This window comes from Budorcas taxicolor, chromosome 19, assembly GCF_023091745.1.
Source record: "Budorcas taxicolor isolate Tak-1 chromosome 19, Takin1.1, whole genome shotgun sequence".
NCBI lineage: Eukaryota > Metazoa > Chordata > Mammalia > Artiodactyla > Bovidae > Budorcas > Budorcas taxicolor.
Window position 1 is genome coordinate 27,286,580 of NC_068928.1, and position 15,129 is coordinate 27,301,708.

Sequence of the window (15,129 nt, forward strand, 5' to 3'; positions counted from 1 at the left end):
CATTGCCTTCCCCTGTCTGTCACACTGTTCTGGGTTCTCTGGCCTTCTTGGCTCTTTCCCTTCTGTCTCCTCTCAATTTATGTTGTCTATCATAGGTCTACTTTATGTCTTCTGTCCCACAAAAGCCTGAATTTTGTAGTCCAAAGTCTAACATTTGTCCTTTAGGGTTTTTATTTTTGTGCCTGAAGAGGCCCTTGCCAATCCCAGAGCTGTCAATGCAGTATCTCCGTACTCTCTTCGCATACTTTATAATTTTGCTTCTCAAGTTTAATTCTTTTAATGCATCTGGAACTTATCATGTTATAGAGGAGGACTTTGAAACTGTTGAGGCTAGCATAGACTATTTCATATGTGGTATTTTAATAATTGTATATCCATTTAGGAGTAAATAGTTTTAGTTCTTTTATATTGCCTCTAGCATGATGTTTTTGGCAGTGCTTCACTAATATCTATTATACAATTAAGTATAACCTAACCACTTTATTTGCTTAAGTTATTTAACCTCGCTAAGCCTCAATTTCTTCACCTATAAATGGAATAACATTTATAGAGTGACCATTAAAATGAAATGCCTCATGTAGAGCACTTGGCCCAGCACCTCATCTCTAGTAAACCTGCGATCATCCATCTGAACTCCTCTTCTAGAGGCAGCAGCTCAATCTCTGTATTCCCCACAGTGCCTAAAATGGGATCTTAGAGCCTATTTAGGAAATATCTGTTGAATCTCGGATTAATAAAGGCACGGAATCATAATATCCCAATGGAAGAAAGTTAGGGAGCAATGCTCACACTTCCCGGTAGGCCCTGCTGACTTTTTGTCCCCAGCTGATCTGACCTTTTGTCCCCGCCTACAGGCACTGGGATCAGGTCAGGGATGAGGTCCAACGTGAGTTTGATCAGGAATCAGAAAGCTTCACCTTGGAGCAGATCGTGGAGCTTGGGATGGATCAGCATGTAGAGAAAATTGGGGAGATCTCTGCCTCAGCTACCAAAGAGCTGGCTATAGAACTGGTATGACAGAGTCCTCTCCCATACTCCCCTGTTTCCTCAGCTTTCTGGAGCAAAGGCTTCCAGCTTTTCATGATCTGAGGGTCCCTCCCAGCTCCTGTTACCCTTGGGGACTCAGTATCTGATTGATCTGCCCCCCACAGGCATTACAGAACATTGCCAAGACCTGGGATGTGATTCAGCTTGACATAGTGCCCTACAAGGATAAGGGCCATCACCGACTCAGGTAGACAAGGCTGTGGGACCTGGGCTGCGGAGCGGGGACCAGGTTTGGCAGGTGGGGATGGACTATGATTCTGATACGTTTCACCCCAGAGGGACAGAAGAAGTATTTCAGGCCCTGGAAGATAACCAGGTGGCTCTGTCTACCATGAAAGCATCTCGCTTTGTCAAGGCCTTTGAGAAAGATGTGGACCACTGGGAGCGCTGCCTCTCCCTCATCTTGGAAGTGATTGAGATGGTGCTCACAGTGCAGCGTCAGTGGATGTACCTCGAGGTTAGGATCACTGCCTGAGCTCTGCCTATATCCCCTGGATAGGAGATATCCTATCTCCTTTCTTTGCAGAGGATCTAGATAGTTGCCCTAGTTTCAGCTCCATTGTCCCACCTCTAAAGCCACTTTTCATCTAGGACCTAAGCATCTGAACCCTCAGCTTCCTCCTTGAAAAGCCTTTGTTCTCCTTCAATTTTTCTTCTTGAACCCTTATACTTGGCCTCCCAATCCCAAGTTTGGTTCTAGAACCTAGACATCCCTTTGGTTCTTTTTTTTTTTTTTTTTTTAATTTTACTTATTTATTTATTTTTGGCTGTGCTGGGTTGTCACTGCTGCATGGGCTCCTCTCTCGTTGGAGTGCTCAGGCTTCTCATTGCAGCAGCTTCTCTTGCAGAGCACAGGCTCTAGGGCACTTGGACTCAATAGTCATGGCTCCCTGGCTCAGTCACTTGGTGGCATGTGGGATCTTCCCAGACCAGGGACCGAACTCGTGTCTCCTGTGTTGGCAGGTGGATTCTTTACCACTGAACCACTAGGGACCCCCTCACCCTTTGGTTATGATGCTTCTTCTCTTTCATTGTCTCTTCTGGTCTAAGCATAGGGAGCAGAGAGTGGAGAGGGTGTGGGAAACAGCCTCTCACACCCCTTATTGTCCCTTCAGAACATCTTCCTGGGAGAGGACATCCGGAAGCAGCTGCCCAATGAATCAGGCTTATTCGACCAAGTCAATGGCAACTGGAAGGCCATTATGGACCGGGTGAACAAGGACCCCAACGCTCTCCGGAGCACCCACTATCCAGGTCTGAGCCCTGACACAGCCTCGGCGGGTGCTCTGTGCGTGTGAGGTCAGGGCCACGTGCTTCATGTTTTTTTAAAGCTTTAAAAAGAATTGTATTATATTTATGCTAGGTCTTCGTTATTCCATGGCTTTTCTCTAGGTGTGGGGAGCAGGGGCTACCTTCTTGTTGTGTAGCATAGGCTTTAGGCGCGAGGGCTTAGTAGCTGTGGCTCCCTGGCTCTAGAGCACAGGCTCAGCAGTTGTGGCAAAGGGGCTTAGTTGCCCCTTGCCATGTGGGATCTTACTGGATCAGGGATCGAACCCATCTCTCCTGCATTGGCAGGTGGATTCTTTACCACTGAGCCACCAGGGAAGGCCCCACATGCTTCATTTACTGAAAGACTGACCATTGTACCCAACTGTCCTAAGCCTTACATAGTAGTTCTGTAGATTAAACTCTTCTAAGCATTACATAGTAGTTCTGTAGATTAAACTCAACACATATTTGAGCAGAGTACAGTAAAGCAGTGAAGAGGATGGAATATGGAATCAGACAGACTTGAGTTCAAAATCCTGCCTTCCTGATTGCATGACTTCAGGCAGCTTGTTTCCTCCATACTGCAGCTTCCTTTCCTGTAGTATGTGTATATGTGTGTCAGGAGCGAGGAGCATATTTTATCTTACCTTTTTTTTTTTTTGGTCCTGCCAGAGGCAAGATGTAGGATCTTAGTTCCCCAACCAGGGATCAAACCCGTGGCCCCAACATTGGGAGCATGGAGTCTTAAGCACTGGGCTGCCAGGGAATTCCCACAGTGAGTGGTTAATGATAGCTATTTCTTGGGGTCTTTGTGAGGATAATAAAGGAGTGTATAGCACTCAGTGCAGTGTGTAGCATAAAGATAGTGCTGTTATTAGCACTGTGTCTCAAAAAACTCTGATTAAGGAATCACTCTTCTTCTCTATGTGGTCCATTCAATCAGATGATGTAGGTAAATGAGATAATGCAGATAAAGCACTTATCCCATTAAATGGCACAGAGAAAATCTTTGGTTACTAGGCTCTATTGTTATTACCTTGACTTTAATTGGTTTATTATTAATAGATTAACTAGTCTTTAATGTAGACACTTTGATAGACATGGAGATTGGGTAAGGAGATAGGGGGAGATGTGGGCATACATGGTGAGGTCTGGTTATTTGTGGTCAGTAGGGGTAAAGAACCAGAAAGTCAGGTTGGGCAATGGATGGGCAGATAGATACCCTGAGAAGAGTTTTGGCAGGGGATACGGAGGACCTGTTTATTTGCCTGGGCCAATCTGACAATTGAAAAAATTTTCCCAAGAACCTTAACTCTACACATTAAAGAAAAAACAACACTTTATTTCAATTACTCTGATAATATATAAGTATTAGGATGTGCAAAATTGAGTGAGAACTTGAATTTTTATTAATAATATTTGAGATAATTGACATAATTACATTTTAGAACAATGTATACTGCTACTGCTAAGTCAATGTATAAGCAGAGCCATAAAAGCAACACTCTCTCTTGGTTGAACACACAGAACAAACCCCTGTTGTCTATGGCTACCAGGTCTCCTTGTGGTCCCCAGGGGCTATCAGGGGGTCATTCAAAAGCTCTAATGGCTTGTAGACTCTGTCCTTGAAGGCCTGAGGGTCACCTTGGAGTTCAGACTCTAGGGCATCCATAGTTTCTTCATAAAGCTAGAGACTGGGAAGACCAGGGGATAAGCCAATCAAAATCTAACTCTGGGAGGAAACTAACATTATTGAGAACCTATAGATGTGAACACGGTTTATTTTATAGCACGAATTATTCTTTGAGGTGGATCTTATTACTATTTTACAAAGAGGTAAAACCTCCCTGAGGTTAACCAACATGCTAATTAATGAAAGACCCACATCTGCCTCCCAGTCAGGTGCATTTGTTTTTGTACCATGTAGCTTGCAGCAGCAGCAGCAGCAGCAGCAGCAGCAGCTTGCAGATCTTACTTCCATGACCAGGGATTAAACCTGTGTCCCCCTGCAGCGGAAGCTCAGTGTATTAACCACTGGACTGCCAGGGAATTTCCTCTAGAACTCTTTTCACTCTATCACGAGGAACACTGGCAGTCCCAGTGATGGTGGGCCTTTTTCACTGTGCACATGTGATGTGTATTTAAATCTAATGATTTAACTTGCTGAATTGTTTATGGGCAGAACAGTCTCTCACTTTCAGAAGCTCTTGGGATGATTGGCAGAGCCCCTACTTCTTTGGTGGAAAGAGACTGATGGGATATGTAGTCATATTAATGGAATCACATATGCATAATTAATTATAATGTATAATATATACCATAGTGTATAATGAACACTTAATAATGAGTTCATGAGGAGGATGGTAAAAGAGTGATTAGGGGACACTTCTCTGCTTCCAAAAACCATATGGCAGTCTGCACCCCAGCATCTGCGAGCTGGCAGAGTGGGTATGGTTGGAGGCTGCAGATCTACTCAGGGCAATGGTAAAAGGGCCACGACCAATGTCACTCACTGTTCTCCTCCCCAGGCCTCCTGGACACGTTGATAGAAATGAACACAATCCTTGAAGACATCCAGAAGTCCCTGGATATGTATTTAGAGACCAAGCGCCATATTTTCCCCCGCTTCTACTTCTTGTCCAATGATGACCTCCTGGAGATTCTGGGCCAGTCCCGCAACCCAGAGGCTGTGCAGCCACACCTCAAAAAATGCTTTGACAACATCAAACTGCTGAGAATGCAGAAGGTCGGTGGAGGTGGCCACGATGGGCAGGAGGGTAGGGGAGGGATGGTGACATCAGTGAGTTCACGGCCTCCGAGGAGACCATCCCCCTCCAAGAGGAGGGGGATAGTAATGATTCTGGCTATCTGGGACAGAACTTTCTAGAACTGGTAATATAGAGGGGGAGGTGGGAGGAGCAGAAATGACCCCCAAAGGGCTCAACAGCTTCCTGCTTCTGCAGGTTGGGGGACCCGGCAGCAAATGGGAAGCGTTGGGAATGTTCTCGGGTGATGGTGAATACATCGATTTCCTCCACCCAGTGCTTCTGGAAGGGCCTGTGGAGGTGAGCTGTGGCCAGGGTCTAAGAAGCAAGCTCATTCTTCTAACTTTGCTGGCTCTATGAAGAGAGACCATCTCTGTGAAGGGGCCTTAGTCACTTTGTGCCTCTCACCTACCATGCCTAAAACTCTAACCTCCACCATGCTTTCCTGAAAGTCCGTCTGACACTGGTCTCCATCCCCTTCAGGGACTCGAGCCAGCTGCTGCCCAGCTCCCACTTTTCTCTTGGGCCCCAGAGCCCCGGGGTCCTCCTTCCCAATCACCTTTGCTCTGGGCACTCTTTACTCTGGCCCTGAGGCTGAGCCATCCTGTTCTCGCCTCCCCCCCCCAGTCCTGGCTTGGCGATGTGGAGCGGACCATGAGGGTGACCCTCCGGGACCTTCTCCGGAACTGTCGCCTGGCTCTCAAGAAGTTTCTCAACAAGAGGGACAAGTGGGTGAAGGAGTGGGCTGGCCAGGTGAGCTGGGGTCAGTAGAAATGAGGGAACAAGAAGGATGAAGCCACAAGGGAGCAGCCAGTGTAAAGACAGGGTCTGGAGTCACCAAAAAGACAGGTGTCCTGCCCCCTGTCCTGGGCTGTGACCCAGAAGCCTGCATGCTGGACTCTTAGCTCCTGACTTAGGCCTGTGCCCACCCTCCAGAAGAGGTCAAGCATGTTGAGAGGAGAAGCACCTGGTTCCGAATGAGCCAGGATATGGGAGCTGGGCTGTGTGGGTGGCCAGGGATGGGCCTTTGGAATACAGCCTCCACACATGCCCCAGATGGTGATCACCGCCAGTCAGATCCAGTGGACAGCCGATGTCACCAAGTGCCTGCTGACAGCTAAGGAGCGGGCAGACAAGAAGATCCTCAAGGTCATGAAGAAAAAGCAGGTGGGGAAACACCACTAGAATGACAAGGGCCTGGCATCAGAGCTGGAAGGAGGGGCTGATCCATTGGAGTGAGAATTAGTGATGAGCTGGTGGGAAGGGGTCAGAATGGGGTGCATTATGGGAGGTGTCCAGCGAGGAGAGGTCAGGTGGGTCAGAAGTATGTCTCCCTGGGCTGATGTTGAAGGTCAGGAACTGCAGTGAGGGTGGGGTCAGCATCAAAGCTGGAAGAAGAACGAGGCTGGGACAAAAGCGATTAGGGTTTGGTGGCTCAGCCCACCTTCCCCGCTGCCTCATTCCACAGGTGTCAATACTGAATAAGTACTCTGAGGCCATCAGGGGGAACCTGACCAAGATCATGCGCCTTAAAATTGTGGCCCTGGTGACGATAGAAGTCCACGCCCGGGATGTGCTGGAGAAGCTTTATAAGAGTGGCCTCATGGATGTCAGCTCCTTCGACTGGCTCAGCCAACTGCGCTTCTACTGGGAGAAGGTGCAGAAGGGCCAGCTTCCCATTCTCGTACCCTAAACCCGATACTGACGCTTTGATGAAATTCATGTTCTCTAAAAAGAGTAATATCTCAGCCCAGCCCTCAGTCCTCTCCCATCACCCTAATCCAGCTGGTAACTCTCTCTTGGATCTGCCACATCAGGAATGGGAAGAGGCCTGTTTCCAGGGAGTGCCCACTCTGCTGCTGCTGCTAAGTCACTTCAGTCGTGTCCGACTCTGTGCGACCCCATAGACGGCACTCTAGGTGTCCCTTAATCAGCAGCTGCTGCCATGGACTGGGCTGGACATGTGCAGCGCAATTGCCAGTTTCCATCTGAGCTGTAAACCCATCCCTCTTTCCAAGTCTAAACAGAGCCCCCAGTCTTCTCCCTGATGCTTCCAGCCCTCCTCTCAGCCACAGCCCTGACTCTCCCTCCATGCCCACCTCTCTCTTATTCTGCCCTGTTTTCCAGGATCTCGACGACTGTATGATCCGTCAGACCAACACACAGTTCCAGTATGGTTATGAGTACCTGGGTAACTCTGGCCGGCTCGTCATCACCCCCCTAACCGACAGGTCGGCCGTGGGGAATGAATGGGGTGCTTGGGGTGGGGGCAGTGAAAGCTGAGCCCAGGCTTCTAGGAGTCTGGCCTGAATCCTGTCCTCCACTCACAGGTGTTACATGACACTGACCACGGCCCTGCACCTGCATCGAGGCGGATCCCCCAAAGGTCCCGCGGGCACAGGGAAGACCGAGACGGTCAAGGACCTGGGCAAGGCCCTCGGCATATACGTTATCGTGGTCAACTGCTCCGAGGGCCTGGACTATAAGTCCATGGGCCGGATGTACTCAGGCCTGGCTCAGGTCAGCAGCCTGCCAGCCTGGCCAGGACCAGCCTGACCCCTCGATATCTTTTAGTTTCAGAAAATCAGCTGAAACCCAGATCTGGTTCAGTGCCCTGTAACTGATGACACTGCATCGCCTCAGTTAGGTCTTACAACTGGGGAAGTCCCTGCGCTTCCCTGAGCTCACTTTGCTTATTTGCATAATCAGAAGGTTATGTAAGGATTCAGTAAGAGAACTAGTGTAAAGTCATGCATGCTGGGGGCGCTCAACACCCACAAGTTCCCTACCCTGCTCTCTTTCCTACCCATGACTCTCAGGCATTCTCCTAGATCCTTCCTGTCTGATGGAAAGTTCTGGCCAGAAACTACAAAACTACCACAGCCCCTTCTCACACACACTCACACATGCATACTTGCACACATTCATTTTAGAGGCTACTGTTTCTAGCCAAACATTTCAGGGGGAGGATAGGTTAGTCACAGTTTCTAGTTTTTCCCAGTCCAGGGTCACTTGTCTTCCTCCCAGCAACTCTGCCCCTCCTTCCCCCAACTACAGACGGGTGCCTGGGGCTGCTTTGATGAATTTAACCGCATCAATGTGGAGGTGCTGTCAGTGGTGGCCCAGCAGATCCTGTCCATCCTCTCTGCCCTGGCTGCTGGCCTCACCCGCTTCTATTTCGAGGGCTTTGAAATCAATCTGGTGTGGTCCTGTGGGATCTTCATCACTATGAACCCTGGTAAGAGCCTGGGAGTAGAGTAGATGGGGCTCCTGGGGGCAAATGTCCGTGCATCTTCCCTCTCCCTCACCCCAGGCCAGTGCATTTAGCCAAGTGCAATGCTGCTAAAGGCAACAAAGTGTGAGAAAAGGATGAACACATGCATTTCTAGGAGAAGGGGAAGCAACCTTACTGTCTTTCCTAAAGGGATTAGTGTTGGCTCGGGTGCATAGATGTCATCCTAGTCTTTCAAGGTACTTAGCTTTTTTCTTCTGTTGAACTAGCTCCTAGAGTTCTGGTCTATCTGCCATCCCTTTTGTCAGATGAGAGAACCTCCCTGAAGTGCAGGGCCTAGGGTCTCTCATCACTGTTGCCTAGGAACAGCTCTGTGGGTAGGATCTAGGAGAAAACAGGAAAGGGCTTCCGCACTAAAAGAATCAGAGAAACAGCTGCGATTTCTATTAGCACCGAGTGAGTTATATTGGGTCAGCCACAAAGTTCATTCAGGTTTTCCCATAACATCTTAATGAATAAACCTGAACAAATTTTTGGCCCACCCAATCCATGAAACTTGGAGAGATGGGAACAAGACAGCTCTGTAATTTGAGCCTGAAGCAGGGCCTTGCAGCAAGTAAGGAAAGGGCCAGGGGTAGGAAAGAAGAGCAGAGAGGTGTGGGAAAAGCCAGGGCTGAGATGAGAGAGGAAGAGATCTTGGAGATGGAGCTGGGGAGAGGGCTCAGGATGAAGCAGAGAATGGGAAGAATGGGATTGATGGGGAAGTAGGTCTTTGGGAAGCAGTGTCCTCTGGAGAAGGGAATGGCTACCCACTCCATTATTGTTGCCTGAGAATCCACGGACAGAGGAGCCTGAGAGGGTTTCAAAGAGTTCATAGGGTTTCAAAGAGTTGGACATGACTGAGCAATCAACACTTTTGCTTACTCTTTCATGGATTCTGAATATGTGGTGCTGTTTTCCAGGCTATGCTGGCCGCACAGAGCTTCCTGACAATCTTAAATCCATGTTCCGGCCAATTGCCATGGTGGTGCCCGACTCTACACTTATTGCAGAAATCATTCTTTTTGGGGAAGGCTTTGGCAACTGCAAGGTATGCTGATCATCTCTTGTCTCCGATACTTTATTTCTCATCCATGATTACCCTCTGGGCCCAAGAAACACCCCCAAAATCCTCACAGTCATTTTATCCTACAAGAAATGTACCTGACTCTCAGTAGGATATGGGGGCAGGAGAATCCAGAGGAGAGAGGTCTTCCCTCTACCATGCCGCTGGTCCTTAGTGGCACAATTCACAAGACCTTCCCATCCCTTATCCTCCAGCTGCTTCATGCCTGAGCACCCACCTTCTTGTATCTGTAACTGTCCCTACACGATGCAGAGGGATTTATGAGGAAATGGATGGTTCCTTCCTCTGTTTTGGCCTCCAGGTTCTGGCCAAGAAGGTGTACACGCTCTACTCTCTGGCTGTGCAGCAGCTCTCCAGACAGGACCACTATGACTTCGGCCTGCGTGCCCTCACCTCCCTCCTGCGCTATGCTGGCAAAAAGCGCCGCCTGCAGCCCGACCTGTCTGATGAAGAGGTAGACTGAGGACGCCGTCTTGACCCTTACACACCACCACCACTGGTCCTCTGCGCCTTCACTGGAGTTTTTCACATCCTTACTTTCCCTCAATCAGTTTTCCCACTCTTCCAGCCCTCCTTGGTGTTGCCCAAGTTCTACCTGTCCTGTTGCTCAAGACTAGCTTGGGTGTATCCATTGTTATTTCTTATTTATTTATTTTTGGCTGTGCTGGTTCTTCATTGCTGCATATGAGCTTTCCCTAGTTGTGGTGAGTGGGAGCTACTCTTTGTTGCCATGCATGGGCTTCTCATTGTGGTGGCTTCTCTTGTTGTGGAGCACGGTCTTTACATGCTTGGGCTTCAGTAGTTGCAGCCCTTCGATTCAGTAGTTACGACTCCCAGCCTCTAGAATGGGGGCTCTGGTAGTTGTGGCCCATAGGCTTAGTTGCTTCATGTCCTGTGGTATCTTCCCAGACTAGGGATCAAATGCATGTCCTCTGCAATGGCTGGCAGACTCTGGTTCACTGTACCACCAGGGAAGTCCTCCCTTGTTCTTAGCTCCTGCCTCTCACCCCTCTAGAGAGGAAAGGCCTAATGAAGAGCTGGCCTCTGGCTCCTCCAGCCTGAGTCTCTGTCTTTCCCCTCCAGGTTCTGCTGCTCTCAATGAGAGATATGAATATTGCCAAGCTGACTTCCATCGACGTGCCCCTCTTCAATGCCATCGTGCAAGATCTGTTCCCCAGCATTGAGCTGCCGGTCATTGACTATGGCAAGGTATTTGATCCCCAAGACTTCCTGGCCTCTTGTGTGAATGTGGATCCTGTGGTGTCCTAGGAACAAGACACCTGGCTTCCAGGCCTTGTTCTGCCCTTCACTGGCTATCCATTCAACTGGCTATGACTTTGAGCAAGACGGTTACCCTTTCTTTGGGCTACTTTATCTATAAAGTGGGACTCCCTGGTGGTTAGAGAATGATGCAAACTTATTCCAACACTCTACATTCTCCCCTCAACTCCCCAGGCCCCGACTCACCTGCTCAAGGACTTCTACTCATCAGTTCCTTGACTTTATGGAGATCTCTGGTCCACTGGCCTTCTACTTTATACCCGTCAGCCCTCTCCTGTCTCTGCCTCTCTCCTCATCCTCTCTTTTGAGGAGAGACTGCTAGGAGCTGTTTGATAAGGGAGAAGACTGGGATGGAAAGGGCCAGGGGAGGAGAATTCTAGAATGTGTAGGAATTTTCTTCTCTGGCAATATGGCAGTTTAGATATCCTGAGTGATCCTTTCCATTGAAACCACTGAAATGCTGGATAAAAATATAAAAAAACACCTTTTAAAATGTATTGCTAAACTGGCAAGAAAGAAAGAATTCTGGGATGAGGAGGGGAAGTAAAAGCAGGGAGGCAAGTGAATTGCCAAGCTGGCTCTCCCTGAAAGGTTTTGTTGAACGTAAGACATGAGGAAAGGAGATAAAGTAGTTCAGGTTTTGAGGTATAACAGAAAACCCAGTCGTGCATAGACTTTGGCCCACAAGGGAAAACACCTTCAGTAAGTGGGAAAGTGAGAAACCCACCACTGAGGAGGGTCCATACAGTAAAGAAAGTTGCTTGTCACAACTGTTGGCAGTGAGAGGAAGGGGCAGAGTCTCCTTTGAGACTTCCTAACCTTGAGTCAGCCTCACATGGTTTCTGGTCATCGTTTATTTTACTGTGTACTCCCCCCAAATCTCAAATTTAGAATTTAATTTGAAGTATTTCCAGGTTGTTAGTGTCTCCCCCAAGCGACTGGCAGAAACAAATGCAAATTATTTCTTGAAGAATGAAACTTCAACTTAAAAGCCCAAAGAATTCTTGTAAAAGCCTAAGAAAATGAGCAACTTCTGGTCAAAAATCACAAAACAAACAAGGAAACAAGATATCATGAAGGGAAGCCAGAGAACAACAAAACAGCGCAATCAGACCCCAGAAGACTACAGATATGGACAATAATCAGTACAGAATTCTAAAAGTACCTACATTTAATATGTTTAAAGAAATAAGAGAGAAGTTTGAAACTGTGATCCAGGAACAAGATACTTCTAAACAGAGTAGACTTGAAAAGAACCAATAGAATTGCTACAAATGAAAAAATATAATTGAAATTTGAAAAACCCAACAACCTCATTATATTCAGAGAGGACTTCTAGGTAAAAAGGTGGATTAAAAACAATTTTGTTTCCTTTTGAAAACCTGCTGCAACTACTCTAAAGGGATGTTTTTTTTAAAAAGGCATCTATACCAGGAAGGATGGAGTGAATGAGAGAGGCGATAACAACAGAAGTATAGACATAGGAAATAAATGAGTCAAGTAGTGACTTGTGTTGTGACTCTCAGCAAACCTGAGAGGCTGGAAGTAGGAAGAATTGTTAAGTAGGAAGTAGGTGTTGAGGGTGCTAATCCTCAGTCACTTAGTCATGTCTGACCCTGCAGTCCTATGGACTGTGGACTGTAGCCCGCCTGTGGACTGAACTACAAGGGAAGCCCAAGAATACTGGAGTGGGTAGCCTATCCTTCTGTCGATGGGATTTCCCTGGCAAGAATACTGGAGTGGGTTGCCATGCCTTCCTCCAGGGGATCTTCCTGGCCTAGGGATTGAACACACGTCTCCTGCATTGCAGGCAGACTCTTTACCACTGAGCCACTGAGTAAAGGAATTAGACTTGTGGAAGCCCAAGAATACTGGAGTGGGTAGCCTGTCCCTTCTCCAAGGGGATCTTCCTGAGCCAGGAATTGAACCAGGGTCTCCTTCTTTGCAGGCGGATTCTTTACCAACTGAGCTATCAGGGAAGCCCACTGAGTAAAGGGGATGTAGCTAAAATAAGAAGGATTGGAGGCAAACTGTCTCAGGGCAGGTCTCCCCTTCTCTGTGTCCCTGGATGGCTGTCCCTTTTCCACTTTGGTAGAAGACTAGAGGGTAAAAATAGTAGGTCTCTGGTTTGGGGGACACAAAATATAGTTGAGGAAAGGAGAAAACCTTGTTAAAAATGGAGATAAAGAAACTTTCCTGGTGATCCAGTGGCTAAGACTCTGCACTCCCAATGCAGGGGGTTGGGGTTCAATCCCTGGTCAGGGAGCTAGATCACACATGCCACAACTAATGAGCCAGTGTGCTGCAACAAGACCTGTCACAGCCAAGTAAATAAATATTTTTTTAATTAAAAAAAAAAACTTGGGGCATGATGCTCAATATACATACACACACATAAATACACACAAACATGATAATACAACTAATTCTCAGACAGTAGAAGGACATAGTAAAAGTGAGGCCTATTAGTGTGTTTGAGAGATACAAGTAAAATCCTGCATATGTTTGAAATTATTTGGTTGCATTGGCTGTGTATTTTAAAAGGTCACACTCTTCTGGGACCCACATGTGTCATGGCTCTATAAGCATTCGTTTATTTTTTATTTTTAAAAAAATTTTATTGAAGCCTAGTTGATTTACAGTGTTGTGTTAGTTTCGGGTGTACAGCAAAGTGATTCAGTTTTATATATATGTAAATCCACATATATATGTGTATATGTAATTATAATAACTTATTTATATATAATAATTATATACATATATACATATAAGCCCAGGACCAGATGGCTTCACAGCTGGATTCTACCAAAAATTTAGAGACGCGCTAACACCTATCTTACTTAAACTCTTCCAGAAAATTGCAGAGGAAGGTAAACTTCCAAACTCATGCCATGAGGCCACCATCACCCTAATACCAAAACCAGACAAAGATGTCACAGAAAAAGAAAACTGCAGGCCAATATCACTGATGAACATAGATGCAAAAATCCTTAACAAAATTCTAGCAAATAGAATCCAACAACATATTAAAAAGATCATACATCATGACCAAGTGGGCTTTATCCCAGGGATGCAAGGATTCTTTAATATCTGTAACTCAATCAATATAATACACCACATTAACAAATTGAAAGATAAAAACCATATGATGATTATCTCATAGATGCAGAGAAAGCCTTTGACAAAATTCAACATCCATTTATGATAAAAACACTCCAGAAAGTAGGAATAGAAGGAACATACCTCAATATAGGAGAAGGAAATGGCAACCCACTCCAATATTGTTGCCTGGAGAATCCCATGGACAGAGGAGCCTAGCAGGCTTCAGTCCATGGGGTCACAAAGAGTCGGACACGACTGTGTGACTACCACCACCTCAACATAATAAAAGCTATATATGACAAACCCACAGCAAACATTATCCTCAGTGGTGAAAAATTGAAAGCATTTCCCCTAAAGTCAGGAACAAGACAAGGGTGCCCACTCTCACCACTACTATTCAACATAGTTTTGGAAGTTTTGGCCACAGCAATCAGAGCAGAAAAAGAAATAAAAAGAATCCAGACTGGAAAAGAAGAAGTAAAACTCTCACTGTTTGCAGATGACATGATCCTCTACATAGAAAACCCTAAAGACTCAACCAGAAAATTACTAGAGCTAATCAATGAATATACTAAAGTTGCAGGATATAAAATTAACACACAGAAATCCCTTGCATTCCTATACAATAACAATCAGAAAACAGAAAGAGAAATTAAGGAAACAATTCCATTCACCATTGCAACAAAAAGAATAAAATACTTAGAAATATATCTACCTAAAGAAACAAAAGATTTATAAATGGAAAACTATAAAACACTGGTGAAAGAAATCAAAGAGGACACAAATAAGTGGAGAAATATACCATGTTCATGGATCAGAAGAATCAATATAGTGAAAATGAGTATACTACCCAAAGCAATCTATAGATTCAGTGCAATACCTATCAAGCTACTAAAGGTATTTTTCACAGAACTAGAACAAATAATTTCACAATTTGTATGGAAATACAAAAAACCTCAAATAGCCAAAGCAATCTTGAGAAAGAAGAATGGAACGAGAGGAATCAACCTGCCTGACTTCAGGCTATACTACAAGGCTACAGTCGTCAGGACAGTATGGTACTGGCACAAAGACAGAAACATAGATTAATGGAACAAAATAGAAAGCCCAGAGATAAATCCATGCACCTATGGACACCTTATCTTTGACAAAGTAGGCAAAAATATACAATGGAGAAAAGACAATCTCTTTAACAAGTGGTGCTGGGAAAACTGGTCAACCACTTGTAAAAGAATGAAATGAAACTTTCTAACACCATACACAAAAATAAACTCAATATGGATTAAAGATCTAAACGTAAGACCAGA

The 15,129-nt window shown here is 46.1% G+C and overlaps 1 protein-coding gene across 1 annotated transcript in view; it reads left to right on the forward strand.

Annotated features, from left to right (window-relative positions):
- DNAH2 (dynein axonemal heavy chain 2) overlaps positions 1-15,129 on the forward strand; it is a 102,539-nt gene that overhangs the window by 47,379 nt on the left and 40,031 nt on the right. The window contains exons 24-38 of the mRNA XM_052658273.1: positions 855-1,011; positions 1,152-1,234; positions 1,324-1,504; positions 2,163-2,301; positions 4,845-5,062; positions 5,280-5,381; positions 5,709-5,834; positions 6,138-6,248; positions 6,550-6,738; positions 7,209-7,312; positions 7,412-7,601; positions 8,139-8,319; positions 9,276-9,403; positions 9,741-9,893; positions 10,523-10,648. Of these exons, the coding sequence (XP_052514233.1) occupies positions 855-1,011; positions 1,152-1,234; positions 1,324-1,504; positions 2,163-2,301; positions 4,845-5,062; positions 5,280-5,381; positions 5,709-5,834; positions 6,138-6,248; positions 6,550-6,738; positions 7,209-7,312; positions 7,412-7,601; positions 8,139-8,319; positions 9,276-9,403; positions 9,741-9,893; positions 10,523-10,648 (2,188 nt within the window). The remainder of the gene's footprint in view (positions 1-854; positions 1,012-1,151; positions 1,235-1,323; positions 1,505-2,162; positions 2,302-4,844; positions 5,063-5,279; positions 5,382-5,708; positions 5,835-6,137; positions 6,249-6,549; positions 6,739-7,208; positions 7,313-7,411; positions 7,602-8,138; positions 8,320-9,275; positions 9,404-9,740; positions 9,894-10,522; positions 10,649-15,129) is intronic.